At 43.8% G+C, this 16,257-nt stretch overlaps 1 protein-coding gene across 1 annotated transcript in view; it reads right to left on the bottom strand.

Annotated features, from left to right (window-relative positions):
* Positions 1 to 16,257, bottom strand: part of NOL10 (nucleolar protein 10) — a 41,868-nt gene that overhangs the window by 8,855 nt on the left and 16,756 nt on the right. The window contains exons 12-17 of the mRNA XM_028722527.2: positions 15,420 to 15,486; positions 12,984 to 13,036; positions 2,880 to 3,006; positions 2,135 to 2,214; positions 1,950 to 2,048; positions 945 to 1,031 (exon numbers count right to left, since the gene is read on the bottom strand). Coding sequence (XP_028578360.2) covers positions 945 to 1,031; positions 1,950 to 2,048; positions 2,135 to 2,214; positions 2,880 to 3,006; positions 12,984 to 13,036; positions 15,420 to 15,486 — 513 coding nt within the window. The remainder of the gene's footprint in view (positions 1 to 944; positions 1,032 to 1,949; positions 2,049 to 2,134; positions 2,215 to 2,879; positions 3,007 to 12,983; positions 13,037 to 15,419; positions 15,487 to 16,257) is intronic.

Genomic DNA, 16,257 nt, shown 5'->3' with positions numbered 1-16,257 from the left:
ATTTGAGTTAACTTTTATCCCAATATTAACTCCACGTCAACTTCTGCATAGCGGGATGCTCTTGGTACTCTTGATAATTTCCTCAATTATACAAAATTTTGCCTTAGCTCAATGGTAATATGCTTAATAACTGGCTCAGATTAGAAATATAGTAGACACAGAGGCTTGTGAGCAATGTAACCTATTAGTACTATTCAAGTGCTGATTAACTGCAAACACGTTATGTTCCGCCAGGTCAAGTAAGCATATGAAGTGAACTTGTACCTGTTCAAACTACTGGTTCATTAGTTCCAGTACTGTCTACCATGGCTGGGGCTAGGGCAAACACAGTATTTTTCGCCCTATAGGATGCACTTTCCCCCCTCAAAAAATGAAGGGGAAATATGTGTGCGTCCTATGGGGCGAATGCAGGCTTTTGCTGAAGCCTGGAGAGCGAGAGGGGTCGGTGCGCACCGCCCCCTCTCGCTCTCCAGGCTTCAGGAAGCTATCTGTAAGCCTTGGGAGCCCGGCGGGAGTTCCCGCCGGGCTCCCTAGGCTTGCGGGTAGCAGCCTGTTCTGGGGGCTGGGGTTGGGGGAAGCTCGGGCTTACCCCGCCCCAGCCCCACACCTGGGGGGGAAATAATTTTTTTTCTTTATTCCCCCCCCCAAAAAAAAACTAGGTGCGCCCTATGGGCCGGTGCACCCTATAGGGCAAAAAATACGGTATCTTTCCTAGCCCTGCCAGCAGAGACCCTTTAACCAGAGTTTGAACCAGGGGAAATCACTGCAAGGGACATTCTCTGTCATGGCTCTACAGCTCCCCAGCCAACTGCATACAGAAACATGCTTACCCTGAAAATAGAAGCACTGATTCAGTTTGGCATGTCTTAATATCTGAAGGCCCCTCCCATTTTACTATTGCCGTACAAAAGCAATGGCAGAAACAGGGAAGGGTATCCTCTTACCTTTTGCTTCTTCTTTCTTGCATTTTGTGGCTCTTCTCCTTCCTCGATCAACTTCAGTGCAAGTTCTTTATTAACCTTGGGAAGTTTCTAGCGAATGAAAGAAATGTTAAAACTATGGGCTACTGAACAAACTGCACTTAAGCCAAAGGACATTCTGCAGCCATGGTTTGTTCCAGCATACTTTGCTCCGCTTCCACCGCTGTCTCGTTACCCTTAAGACTTTACAGTGCCCAAATGCTGGCAATGCCTTCCATGTCCCCATTGCCCTTTTTGTTGCTGGCTGAAGGAGCAAGGGTGTGGAAACCTTCTTGGCAGTCTTATAAGGCTATTGTCAAACAGCTACTCTCCCCTTCCATTCCTCCAGGAAAGAAACACCCATACTCCTTTGCAGCTTGATTCTTTCATCAATTTACAATCTGTTTTTACCATGTATTTAGACTTTTGAGTTTAGTAAGTGTTGGTACCACCTTCAACCTGTTTCCCCCTACGCTCTGTGCTGCCGGGGGCTTTGAATTTTAGTAATGCATGTTATTAATGCACACTTAGGCAGCTTCACCTGTTAGTTGTAATGGCTGTCAGAAATCGAACCTCTTTTAAATTAGATGCTTTGCTGTCTTTAGATGCTTTGCAAGTATTTACTGTGGTTATTTCTCCTCACTTAACCGGAGTTCCATATTCTGACGAGATCTGAGAGGGTGTTGATCACTTGTGACATCCAACAGCATCCTCCCACCAAGGTGAAAGATTTCTGCTTGGGCAATAGTAACCTCGTTTCTTCTTCTTCTTCCCCCTCCAAATCTGCTCTGGAGGGTTCGGGGACCCTTCCCAGAGGAGATATGTGAATGTGCATGGCAGGGAGAGGAAAGGGGTCCGTGGAACAGTAAATATCACCCAGTGTGTCTCAGGGTATCACAAATGTCCAGGATTGGTAGGGTAGCTTCTCCCATCACTCCACAATGGCCTGTTTATGGAAACTTCCTTGAACAGTTAAAACTGCACCTTTACCTTTAGTTGCACTCTTTGTGCCCGTGTTTCTTCAATCTTCTGCCTAATTTTCTCTCTTCTGTATTCCTCATAGGCAAAAGGATTCACCATCATTTTTACCTGCAAACACAAAACAGTTAAGTGGAGACAAGGAAAGAACTCATAAGATGCCCTGTTTCTAAGCAGCCTTATTTTGCCCAGTTCACCTTGTGATACAGTCGTATGTCCATGAAAAAGCCATGCATATATGCTCGGAGAAGTGGCGATCCAATCAGATGAGCCAGCCCTGAGGTGGAGAGGGGTGGGGGGAAGAGAGAGAAAGAGACACAGACAGAAAATATTAATGTATCAGGAAATATTTTGGCTACATCACAGAAGGTTTTTTTAAAAAAGTAAAATAAAATTGGGGTTGTAATTTTCTTGGGGGTGGTTGTACATAACCATTTGCAAAAATTTTGAAAGTTCCTACTTTATAGCCTTCAGAGATGTTCAGAACACTGGACAGACATATTGGAATGTATTTACACCTTCGCTGCATACAAAGGTTCGTCCATTTCTCCAACAACATTATTGGGAGTGTGCCATGTGTGAAAGGACCCCTTTGAATGGGTTGCTTTTCCAACATGGTAATAGGGAGAAAATGTAAACTTAATATACGTTGACAGGTGAAAAGCTGCAAACTGTCACATAAAATTTCTCGCTAGCTTGATGTAGGCTTTGTAGACAAAAGGAAAAAGACAAGGAGTTGTGTGTTGTACCCACAACTCCATCACGGCAAAAAGAGATGGGCTAGGACAGGCAAACCATCACTGCTCCCCCTCTCAGCAGCAGGAGGCAGCAACTACTGTATAGCAGCATGTACACAAAATGAGTAACTGAGAGCATAATTAATGAAAAAGAACAAGAAAGAATAAAGAAATTCTTGCATCTTTCAAGGCAGCAATACTGTACCTAAATTGTCAAGGTCTTTTCTTGTTACGAACTTGTAGTCATCATAAACAGTCGTCTCTGGGTTTTCCTCTAGCTCTTCTGTCAAATTATCAAGAAACGAGCACCATTTTGGAGCAGGACCTAAAACCTGTAAATGCACCAAGGTTAGTCGTAATCACAGTTTCTGTGACATTCCAACAGCTGTTATTACATAATTTGTCACTACTTTAACCAGAACACTGAGGTTGCAAACAAGAGGACAGCCAGATGAGTAAGCCTGTTAAGACTATACAAGTCCTGTTAAGATGCAAGTCTGAACAGTGTAAGTGATGTACAGTCAAGCCATTAAACTATAGTAATTGTGTGGTGAACTGTGGTTCAAAAACAAATACAGGGGATTCAGTCCACCCACTATATAATGGTGTTCCAATTTCTCCCCTAAAAAGAAACAGAGAGATTGCCAAGTAATTAGTGAACCTAACGAAGCTGTTCCAAGATTTAAACATATGAAGGATCACGGAAAACTACAGCTTTGCTGGAGAAGTTGTGATAGTTGTTAAGTGCACCCTGAACAGATACCAAAGTGCGTAGATACCATTTCTTAAGACAAGGTGCATTAATGAAGGTATTCACACAGACATGGCAAATTCATGCAAATAGGTTTGCCACATATTGGTCAAAGGGCAACACAATTAAATTAAAAATAAATTTGATTTGTTGGTTTGTTTTCAGTCGTCTACTAGACTCATGTAAATCCATGTCAATCAGCACAATATTTATTGAAGCACTCCAAACCATTTATGGTGATGAAGGGTTTGCAGATTTAAACTCCCCCCCCCCCTTGCTGGAATCGAATAGATTCCAGTATGTGCAAGCCGTTGCAGGGGGAGGTAGGGAGGTCACAGAAGGTTTTCAGCTCCCTGATTTTAAAGGTCAGGGGGTCCTCCATAAAAAGCCTGCCATTGCAAGCCCACCCACCCCACAATACATATACAACTTTCTCAGGATCCCAGTCAAGCCTACATGCAAACATAGGCCCTGCTGGATCCAGGTCAGCAACTCTCTCTCTTTTTTGGTAAAATCTTCTGAAGGTTGTGTATAGATATACTAGATAAAAGTAGTTTACATAAAGATCCCGTTCACCCGGTCAAATGCACTGCTTAATAAACAGATATGCATCAGCTTCAGACATCCACACCGAACCAGTTTCTGCAAGCAAATGAAAAACCCAGGAAACTGCAGGTAACCATAGCTTCCTGTTACGCCCCAAACCGAGAAACTGTGATGAATGGCTTCTCAACAATCCAGAATATATTAAGCCATGGTTTTAAATTTGGGTTCAAGATTCTGGCTTGCTTGGAAGCCATTACTCATAGCTTCCCTGTTTGGATGCAAAAGGAAGCTACAATGTTAACTGCAATTTCCTGGCTTGTCTGAGGCTTGTGCATATCTTGACTGATTAAGCAAAGATTTGACCATGCAAACGTGATGATTGTGGCACTAAATGCGCATTTTCATTGTGCTGACCTTAAAGCTGATCCTCCATGTTTTGGAAATGCAATGTTTCATTCCCCTTTCCTCCACTTTTGAGACTGATGCTAATGACATTATATGCCGAAATACTCAAATTAAACACAGGGGACAGGTTGAATACCACAATAATGCATGGAATATGGATGAAAACATTGTATGGACTCATATAGCCCGGGGGGGGGGTGTCAGTTATGACCCCCTGATGCCACACTACTGATGTATCTCAAAATTAGGTTTCCATTTCCTCCAAAATTCAGACCGACTGAACTCTTTTCCACTGTTGATATCAATCTCTCTCCCACTTCATGCGCACACAGTCACACCCAGTGAAGCTAGATTATTTGAGTAACCGGAGAATGCATCAAGGTAAACATCAAAAGCCCTCTCTCCAAGGGAAGGAAACAGGAAATAATGGCAAGTTCGGAATATCCAAAGCACCTACAAAATGGAACGTTAGAAGGTCTGCTTCCTTTTTAAAATTGTTATCAGTGGTGATAATTTAAGTGGAAACAAACAAGGAATTCTAAAAGGTCATGGTCACTATCCAAATACACTACTTGATTAACCAAAAAAAGTATATGTATCTTTGCTGTGCTGTACATATATGCTCTGAGTACAATGTCTGAGGCAATGTCCACTTGAACTACTGTATACTATGTGAACAACTGTTCTACATTGGGAAGGGGTGTGGATTAACAAAAATGTCAATATTATAACACGTGGAAAATCCAGTAATCACAAAATATTACTTTAAAAACAAACATGGTTTCTGGATATTGAATGTCAGCTGTTTCTAGTGCAGTGTTTCCCAACCACTGTTCCGCGGCACACTAGTGTGCCGCGAGATGTTGCCTGGTGTGCCGCGGGAAAAATTTAAAAATTGAAAGTTTTTTTTTTTTTAAAGTCAAATTTTCGATTGGGGCGCCGTCACTAGATGACCCCTGGGGTTCCCTCCCTCCCTCCCGCTCTGCGCCTCCCTCCTCCTCCTCCGGGGAGGCCCTTCCTGGCTCTCGGCCAAGGCTGGGCGGCTGCCACTCACTCGCTCGCCCACCCGTCCCTCCATCCCTGCACCCGGCCTCTCCCCCTCCGTCCTCGGCACGGGGGCTGCCGGGATCCGTAGTCCCCTCGCCCTTGGGCTCCGCGCCCGCGCGGGGTGCACAAACTACGTTTCCCAGCGTGGCCTGGCGGGCCGGGCGTTTTGTTTGAAGCGCTCTTCTCCCGGCCATGGAATGAGCGCAGCGGTGGCGGCCGGGCGGGCAGGGGCTCTTCCGCACAGACCCCGCGCAGCCTGCCTGCGCCCCCGCGGAGATCGGGCGGCAGGATGGAGCCCGGGGATCCCCTCGGAGGCGGAGCGGCGGAGGCGGAGGCTGCCCCCCAGGTAGGGCTGCGTCGGGGGTTTTTTATTTTTGCAATGCTGCATCCGCGCCGGAGGGGACGCATCGGACCGCGGGGAGACCCCTTGGCGGGCGTGCAAGGCAATGCATGCATGCAGGCGTTGCATGGAGTGCAGTGCAATGCAATGGCAACGCGGCGCCCTGCATGCATGCATGCAACTTCCACCGGCGATCCGGACTTGGCAGGTGAGGGGTGTCCCCAGTGGGCGGCAGAGAGAGCCGGGAGGGCGAAGGGGAGCCGGGGGGGAGCAGCGCTGCTCCCCGAGCCGAGCCCGGGGGGGAGACTTCGGCGTCGTTGCGCCGGGTGTTGGAAGCGGAGGCTGGCGGGGGCCCCTCACCTGCAAAACCTGGTCGCCTCTCATATATTTCGTGCATTGCATTCATCGCCCGCTTTCTCCTCCAAGGAGCTCCCGGGGGCGCGCGTGGTTCTCCCCGTGTTATCCTCGCAACAACAGCCCTGCGAGGTGGGTCAGGCGAGTGGCCCAAGGGAGCACCCAGGGATTGTCCTGGCCAGGTGGGGTGATTTGAACCCTGCTCTCTGCCCGGTCTTCGTCCTCATTTAGCCCCCACATGTGCATGACTGTGCATGACTGAGGTTTTCCCCCCTCGTCTTGGCTATGGTGTGAGTCTGTGCTGTTAATTAATGGGGTTCTGCCTTCGGAGAAGATGAGCCAGCCCTCAAGGAGGTGATTATGTAATTTGCTAGCAATTCATGTCCCTCCCGGCGTGACGCTGCGCGCTGACGTCACGAAGCTGTAATGGTGGTGTGCCTCGAGATTTTTTTCATGAAACAAGTGTGCCTTTGCCCAAAAAAGGTTGGGAAACACTGTTCTAGTGGACACCTTTTCCAATTCCAAGCTGTTTAAAAATATTTCCTTGGCATCATTAACATTTATTTATTTTGTGTATCCACACAATGTTTGGGGGAGAACTACCAATGACTAAAGATGAGTTGCATTTATACAACAGGCTGAGTTAAAAACTACTCATCCAAATATGCTACGTCTGTTAAATTTAACTGCTGACATTTCTTGGGAAGCAAGCTGTTGTATCTCAGTGGACCACAATTTATGGGATTTTTTTAGTGCATCGTTGGTGCAATCTTAAAAGAAAAAGGTAACAGGGGGCACTTGCACCAGAGTTGCAGAAAACTGCCACAATGGAGAGCTACGCATATAATGAAATGGGAAGATTCAGACATATCTTTGTCCCTTTCAGAATCAGAAGAATCTTCTGCCACTAGCCATAGCAATAAAATAAAATAAAATAAATGTACTGAAGATAGAGGTAAAATCTTAACTATGCAAAATACATTTTGGAGGTTTGCATCAATACTCAAATAATAGATCTTATTTTAATTGCCCCTGCTAAAAACCTTTCATCCTTTGTCCCTTTTTTTCTTTGCTAAATATCCTTAACTGACTACACATAAAACCCCTACGCCTCATTCTTTCCATAACAACGTCCTTGACATTAAATCCACCCCACCCACAAATATCCTGCTATGAGAAAGTGCCCGAGCTAAGCATATTGTAGTTCTATTAAATTTATTTTTCAGCCTTATATGATAACCAGCACAATTAAAGCTGCCCATTCTAGCTTTATACTTTCTGGGTCACCCTTAGATCTCTTTGAGTTTGGTTGCATGTGTGTATTTTGTCCTCTTCCAGTCACTGCTAATTATCTAGAGATCAAACTTTTTTTTTCTCTTTTAAAGGATTATGGATGTATTGCTCATCGACTGAGCAAGCTGCTCCAAGGAAGAGGATGCATTAACAATTTGTCAGAAGCTGACAAAGTAAATTGCTCCTTAGAACTCTAAACAACACATAAAGGTCTTCCATAGACAATTTCCACTCATTTCCTTCTTGCCGGGCACCTTTTATTTCCCTTCTCTACAGCTGTCCTAAATAACCATCTCTGGAAGCCCTTGAGTGTCCCCATTACAAGATTCCTGCCCACCCCCAGTCCAAACACTTAATAGGCATTGAGACATAAAGGTTTCAAAAGAGTACATATGGCCCAAATCCAGCTTGCCAAGGTCTTTCTTCCCCTTCTTCATGATAACCTGCCTGCAAGTCATCTACCACGGAGGGGAGTTTGTGTGTGTGTTTGTGTGTGTGTGTGTGTGTGTGTGTGTGTGTGTAAAAACGGGAACTCTTGGTAGGAACTCTTGAAGTAGGCTACAAGCCAGACATTGTCTCCCCCAGCCCAAGATTAAAGGGTGAAACCTTCCACGAACAGACTCACCAGAACTCCTCAATATTTCACAGGCATGCTAGACTGGCTCATTTGGGTCTTAAGTTATTCACATCCATGAAGTGCAATATCACATGTTTACTCAGAATATAATAGGATTCATTGTGAATAAATAACTTGCCAGAGAACTTATACAGGCCATTACCGACCACAGGCCATTTACATGTGGGAAATGGCACTGGATATTTTTTTTTAAAAGGCAGTTTTGCTGGACTTTGGGTGGGGGGCAGAACCGGAATTGGGGTGTGGGGGTGTGGAGATGAGAGAGGGATGTTTTGTTCATTATCTTATGCAGATGTCCCATAAAAAAAGGTGAGCGAACAAAAGTATAGTTATTCCACAGTAAAGGCGTGGGTGGCGCGGTGGGTTAAACCACAGAGCCTAGGACTTGCCGATCAGAAGGTTGGCGGTTTGAATCCCCGCGACGGGGTGAGCTCCCGTTGCTCGGTCCCAGCTCCTGCCAACCTAGCAGTTTGAAAGCACGTCAAAGTGCAAGTAGATAAGTAGGTACCACTCTGTTGGGAAGGTAAACGGTGTTTCCGTGCGCTGCTCTGGTTTGCCAGAAGCGGCTAAGTCATGCTGGCCACTTGACCTGGAAGCTATACGCCGGCTCCCTCGCCCAGTAAAGCGAGATGAGTGCCATATCCCCAGAGTCAGTAACAACTGGACCTAATGGTCAGGGGTCCCTTTACCTTTAAAGGCCCAGTTTGGAAGCATCTCAAGTCTCCAATACCTTTGTAAACAGCACAAGACCTTTCACTTTAAAACATTTAAGTGGAACAAATGAATCCCATGGGCAGTATGTGGTCTGCCCCTGAATGAGGCTGCTTAGCATCCCTTGGAAGTAAGGCAATGTAGCGTTTTTAACACTCTGCAGGCATAAGCAACCCATTTCCTCTACTTCCCAAACTCTAGAGCAGGGATGGGGAACCTGTGGTCCTCCGGATTAAATGCTGGACTATGGTTCCCATCATCCTTGACTACTGTCCATGCTGGCTGGGGCTGATGGAGTCCAACAACATACGGAGGGCTACAGGTTCCTCATCCCTGCTGTAGAGCTTTCTACTGTGGTCTAGGGCAGAGTTATTCTACTTGAGCCAAACTGTAGCAGCCATTTACGAGCTGGATCCTATTCACTAATGCAGTGCCTCACTTCTAACAGCAGTATCTGCGCTTCACATCCGCTTATCGGGCGCACAGACACTTCCCAACGGAGCATCCAAATGTGTTAAGAGATTCTACCGGATGGCCCCCACAAAATTACTTCCCGAGTGTCACACATTGGATGGTTTCCGCACCTATGCCCACACGCGCGCATTTCCTTTGAGGCAACCTGTTTTGATGGGAAGTGGAGGATTTCCTTTGTTGTGAATAAGCCCAACGTGCTACTTTTGAGATTGAAAGTATTTATCTGAAAACAGATAGGAAACCCATGCTTCCTGTTTTGAGAAGGAAAAACAATCGTCCAACAGGTTACACTTAAAAATACTAGCAGAAAAAACACAGCCTTTCACTTGAAAGCCATACAGTATTACTCTATGCAGACACAGATGCAGAAGAGAGACAGAGACCTAACATTGTATGAGCGTAATTTACAACGTTCGTGATATTTTAAAATCTGTATGAAAATGCCCTTAGGATACACCCATTAAATGGCGCGTCCATTAAATCCCACATCTGTACCTCCTTTAATAGTTTTATGCAAGCATTCATCTAAGTTTGGGTGGAAAGACTAGGGTTTTAAACGGGGGGGGGGGGGGGAGAGACATCTTGTGAAAACAGAATTTAAACATTGACTGTTTTGTACTTCACCACTATAGAAAAAGTACTACCAAACAATAACTGTTATCAAGCTTTCCATCAAGTGGAAAGAAGGAAGAGTTATTAACAAAGCCATCAGTGGCTGAAACAACTTTTCCCCTGAACAAATTATTTTAGAAACAACCATGGTCCTTCTCAGCTTAGATCTTTTAAAAGCACAAAATAAAATGGTACAGTGGTACCTCAGGTTAAGTACTTAATTCGTTCCAGTGGTCCGTACTTAACCTGAAACTGTTCTTAACCTGAAGCAGCACTTCAGCTAATGGGGCCTCCCGCTGCTGTCGGAGCACGATTTCTGTTCTCATCCTGAAGCAAAGTTCTTAATCTGAGGTAATATTTCTAGGTTAGCAGAGTCTGTAACCTGAAGTGTATGTAACCCGAGGTACCACTGTAATGTCCTGCAATTCTCTTTCACTGCCCTATCATGGCCTTTTCCCATCCTTAATATGAGCTTCACTCAAGGAATTTGACAGTTCAGTGCTCTTGCAATACTCAAGAGATTCTTTCCAGAAGCTGCAGGGCTGTAATTCCCATCATTCATGACCATTAGCCATACTGCCTAGAGCTGGTGGATACTGGGAGTCCAACAACATCCCGAGGGCCACAGGTTGGCAACCCCTGCCACACTGTTTGGAAGGCTGATTTCAGCCATCTTCCAGCATCCTGTTTATGGAAAACAATTCAGGTTTCCACAGCCAACATAACACAACACCAACCAGAATTGTTCTCTAATTTTCAGATCGTTACATCCCCATGTTGTGCCATGAAGTCCAAGAAACAAGTTGACAAAACATGCAACTAATTTGTATTAGTTTGTCTGCGGTTTCTCCCTTTTAATTTATATAACTGTGATCTTAAATTATTGTAAGGCACTAGATGGCTATGGCGGAAATTGCGCAATTCAAGGGAAAACCTTTCAGCTATGCAAATTAATGTGGAGCTTTCCGCAACTTGAATCCACCAGTAAGCACCTTTATACTTTTGCACTTTCTAGCCGGGGTGCATAAATCAAAGTTTTGGGGGGGGTTTTGTATCTAGTGTAGGAGGTGGAAGACTGGATTAAGTTACAAACCTAGGAAAGCCAAGAAATGCAAGTACGGCTGCAGGCAAAATAAATGCAAACCTATCTTGTGGAATTTGGGGGATTTCACAGCACTCATCTTCCTCATAATCCTAAAGGGAGGCTGTGATTGGCTGCACTAAATTCTATGATATGCTTTCAAGTTCTATCGAAGTTCAGCAAAGTAAAAAAAAAACACCCAACCCAAGTCATTAACCATTTACGTTAATGTGAACTGGAAATAAAACGGCACCTTCTTCCCTTTCTGCACAAGCCAATTTGCACTTACTCTGTGAAACCAAAACTGAACGTGGTCTTTATTTTATTTTTCCTCCTCTCCTCTGGCATATTTCATTAAGGCAAAAAAAACCCTGTGTTTTAAAATATTTCCTGACCACAATTGCATGCCCTCAACCACGCTTTGGCTTTCTGCTTCTCAAACAAGACTCCCAATTTATGCCAGGTATTGTGGAATGGGAAAACTTGCAGCCTGGGCAGTGCAATGGATGATGGGAGTTGTAGTTCAAAACATCTAGAGGGCACCAAGTTGAGGGAAGGCTGCCTCAAGCCTTCTGGGACTAGTGTTTCTCAAGAACCACCTCCTGCATCCCATATGAAATGCAGCAGGTGGGGGATCTGAGACAGGCCTTTTTGAATATGATGCTCAAATTCCGAAATTCCCTTCCAAAAACGGCCATTTTGTCATGCTTGCTGCTCGCACTGGCTGCATTTGAACACCATACTATGCCCATTTTATCTTGATGGGAGTTAGCCATAGCGAACCTTGGGCTCACCTGCTGTCCCCTCTCAGGCATGGCTGGGAGGAGAATGGAAGCGTCTGTGACTGTTTTTGATTAAATACATCTTAGGTTAAAAAAAAGGTAAAGGGATCCCTGACCATTACGTCCAGTCGCGGCCGACTCTGGGGTTGTGGCGCTCATCTCGCTTTATTGGCCGAGGGAGCCGGCCTACAGCTTCCGGGTCATGTGGCCAGCATGACTAAGCCACTTCTGGCGAACCAGAGCAGCACACGGAAACGCCATTTACCTTCCCGCTGGAGTGGTACCTATTTATCTACTTGCACTTCATGCTTTCGAACTGCTAGGTTGGCAGGAGCAGGGACCAATCAACGGGAGCTCACCTCGTCGCGGGGAGTCGAACCGCCGACCTTCTGATCAGCAAGTCCTAGGCTCTGTGGTTTAACCCACAGCGCCACCCGTGTCCCTTACATCTTAGTTTTATATTAAAACCTTAAACTGAGGTTATAATCTTGATTATGGTTTGTTGAAACAATCCAGTTTCGTAATCAATCATTTGAAGCTGGCTGGTTTCTAACAAATCATAATTAAGATTAACCAGAGTTTGATGGCTGCAGAGGAAGCAACAAATTGCAACTATATATGGACATTTAAGCTTCTTAATGCCTTGTGGCCACACCAGAGGAGAAGGGTTATCCATGGTTTACCATGTCATCTGAACACAGATATTTGAAGCTTTTAAAGAAAGTCTTTATTGTAAGACTCATTAATAAATTGACCTTTATTGTAAGGCTCATTAATTAATTAATCTTTCATGATACTGCTGGTTGCATTATCATTGTTTTAATGATATTTTCATTTTCTTGTTTTTAATTTGTGAGCTGTATGATTAAAAAGTAACTCGCTTGATCCCAGAAGTAATATTTATGCAGGTTTTAGATGTGCTTCATTTTAACAGAAAACTGATACTTTCTCTCTCAGTGGTTTTCCCCAGTTCTGCTAATTCAAAACTAAATTGTAATGAGTAAAGAGAAAAGCGTCAAGGTTAGTTCAAAGCAATTCTACTCTTTTAAAACCAATATAGTTGCATTATTACAACAGGGTGAGAATGAAATGTATCCATGATAAATTTCTGGAATATACTTTTCAGTAGCAAGTTTACACCACAGACTCAAACATACGTGTTAAAATGTACTGTACAGTAGAAATACAGAACTGTATTAGAATCGAAAACAAAGCACAGGGCTATTTCTCAGTGTCCAGAGATCATAACAGCAGAGAAAATGTTTCCTTTACTTACTGGTATGTAGTAGATGCTCATTTTGGGGGCTTCATTGGCCGTGAACAGCATTCCTAAAGATTATAAGAGAATCTTGTAAAAGACAGGACATCCCCTCCCATTTTTAACTTTCAGAAATTTGAACTGAACACACTTGGTGAGAACATGAATTCCAAAGCTATTACTAAAAAGAAATCGGAGAGCACTATAGACATACCAGCTCTGGGCTCAGTAAAAGCTCCACTCTTTTGAGTGCCCAGAGCTGTTCCTGTTTCCTCTTCTTCTCTCACCCAGTCAAATGCCATTTTATTTTATTCAGAAAGTCACCTTTCCAGACCAATCCTCAATACCATCCAAGTATCTGAAAAATGGGGGGTTAATTTTGTTCTCCCTTGAAAGCAACAACAGATGCAGTCCTCCCATGAAATCAGTAGCAAAATGACCACGGATTTTAAGGGAGCAGGAATGAAAATGGTCAAATTTTCTGTTGCAGAGTTAATTATTAGTAGCTCCAGATGGTTTATATGAAATCTAGTCAGCTCTTAAAAGCTCGTTCAAGAATGTATACAATTGAGTGGCATCTAAATTTTATGAAATAAATAAAATAAAATAGAAATGTAAGAAAAGGCTACCATACACCCAGATTTTCTTTAAAACAACTCAATAACTTTTGGGGTGTCCTGGTTTTTACTTTTTGAAATATGGCAACCCTATGTAAGAACCCATATGTGCCCATCTGAATTGTTTCAGGAAACCTACCCAGGCATGTGATTTCAGTATGTGATTTTACTAAGTATAATTGTTTTAAAACTACTTGTTTTAAAATTTTTTAAACGTAATGTAACTTGTTTTTAATGTTTGCTTTTATTGGTATTTTTAATGAACACTTCAGATTGTGTTTTGTAACATATTAAGAGGTCTGTTGTTTGAATAAGTGATAGTAAGCAAATAAACTCTGCAGTTGGGGTTACTTTTTTCACCCTTCTGCTATGTCACAAGAGTGAACAGAAGAGGGTTTCGACGAGTGGAAAAGCACCTTTGAAATCAAGCCATTTTCTTTTATCTTCTACTCACAGGAACGAATGATAATTTTTTCCCAGCAGTCAGTGAAGAGGAGGTGAAAGGGAGGATTCAGTTTAATAATTATTTCAAAGGTTTCTAATAGTTCTGTCAAGAAAAGGAAAACAACTTCCTAATGGAAGCAATATTCCCACAGACTGAAGGTGTGCACTCTTTGGGGCAGTGGCTGGATGCAGATATACGATAGGGAGAAATCTGAATTAAAGAGATTCCTAGAGCTCTTTTGTTTAAACACGCTAATCCTGATCACTGTTTACAGGAAGAGGGACACACCTATTAAACCACAGAGCAGACTAATCAGATTATATGAAGAAGTATTTCAGACTTGTTTGAATAACCTCCTCATTACTAAAATACTGACACCTGAAATTATGCTGAGGAATGAGATCTTGTAGGTGTTTCATGAAGCCAGAGGATGAAAGAATGAAACATCCAGTTTTGACAAGGATATGATTTTTATGAGAAACGAAGGATTTGGAATGTAGGAATGAGCTGAAGTGTGCAAGATAAAACACTGGAGACACAACTGACCGCTTGCTGTTTCTTGGATATAGATATTTATTCCGACAGGAACAACCTTTTTAGACAGGCACTATTCTGCTTGTTCCATCACAAGCATTTCTGCTTGCCAGATGGAACGATCCCTCCTCTCCACCCCCCCCCACCATGCTGTTTTGGGGGTTCACCAGACCTGTCAGTCAATTTGGGGGTGTGGGATGTGAAGCCACATTGCACTAGCAAGAGCCCTTGTACTGACTTCCACTAGCGTGCTGGCTCAGTTGAATCTAGCCCCTAGTCTCGCATAGGATTCCACAAACGGGCCTAGACATGGGATGACTTTCCACATTTGGAAATTTGGCTGGGAATTTTGAAGTCGCCATTTATTTCAAAACTTGCAAGGAGCAACCATACATACTAATAGCACTCTCAGGTCTCTTGAGGGCTGGTCCTTATGTAGCCAAACCAACACAATGGGGCAGTGTCAGCTGGCCTGGAGAAACTCCCGAGGTTTGCAGACGTTAACTGGTAAGGGTGGAACACAGCATGTGAAGAGGCAGTGTTGCCACACATGCACACTATGCAATGACAGGGCCTTGCCCTGGCTGTTGGAATGAGGGAGCCATCAGTGGCACATGAAGTCTGGTGCTGGCTCTGGAGACACTGTTTGGGGTGGGGCTGGGAGCCAGAAAACAAGGGGAACGGAATGATTTCAAGAATCCTGAACAAAAGCCCTCCATACTGCAATATTACCCTTCTGATTATTTGCAACCCAACAGAGGACCAAAATCAACCACACCCAGGTAGGAAAGTTACCAGATGCAATCATGTTTGGACCAGCATGGATACCTATCAGCTGGTGAAGAATTTTCCACATACCTGAATTAGGATATATGCAAACATCATTAATATCATGTTCAGGCTCCAAGGAAGTGAACACCTTCCCCTGAAACAGAAAAATATGAAACATAAAGGATTAACCCAGCTCTTTTAAAACAACCAGTTAGGCAATGTAATAACCTCTCCATTGCATGCAAAAAGCTCCAGGTTCGACTCCTGCCATCTTCATTTGGGCTGGAAAGGACTCCTGCCTATAACACTGGAGAGGTGCTGCTAATCAGTGTTGACAATACTGGGCAGCTTTCCTATGTCAATTAATTGGAGTGACCTTAATTAATTGGAAGAAAATATTTTTAATCAACTGATTGATTCATCCATCAAAAGTGGTAGACCTAACATATTTCATGTCTCGCCTATCCAAATAGATTCTGAAGGCAGCTTACTCCAGTTGAAAAATACACAGGACCAACCCCCTTTAAAAAACAAGGTTTCAACAACCAAGCAAATATAAACAGTCTGAATCCCTCTCACTTTAGCCTGCCTTTACTGAAGACATTCTCAAAGGAATCTTACATAATTTTCACCTGCTAATATTCACTGCCTGTGAAAATGGTCAGCTCATGTAAAAGTTTTATTTCCTGCATGGTAAGGACTGAACTGCAGAAGAGGAACTCTCCAGACCAGAGCTTTCCAAACTGTGTGTCGCGACACGTTAGTGTGATGGCTGCACCGTGTAGGTGCATTGTACAAATGCTCCATGCACCGGGGCTGGAAAGAGGTTAGTTTAGCCTCTGGCTTGCTAGTAAAACTGAATTACCGTGTCATGAAACGATGCGTGTCTAAAAAGTGTGTCGCCAACATGAAAAGTTTGGAAAGC

Source organism: Podarcis muralis, chromosome 3, assembly GCF_964188315.1.
Source record: "Podarcis muralis chromosome 3, rPodMur119.hap1.1, whole genome shotgun sequence".
NCBI classification, from domain to species: domain Eukaryota; kingdom Metazoa; phylum Chordata; class Lepidosauria; order Squamata; family Lacertidae; genus Podarcis; species Podarcis muralis.
This window is presented reverse-complemented; position numbering and strand designations above follow the sequence as displayed.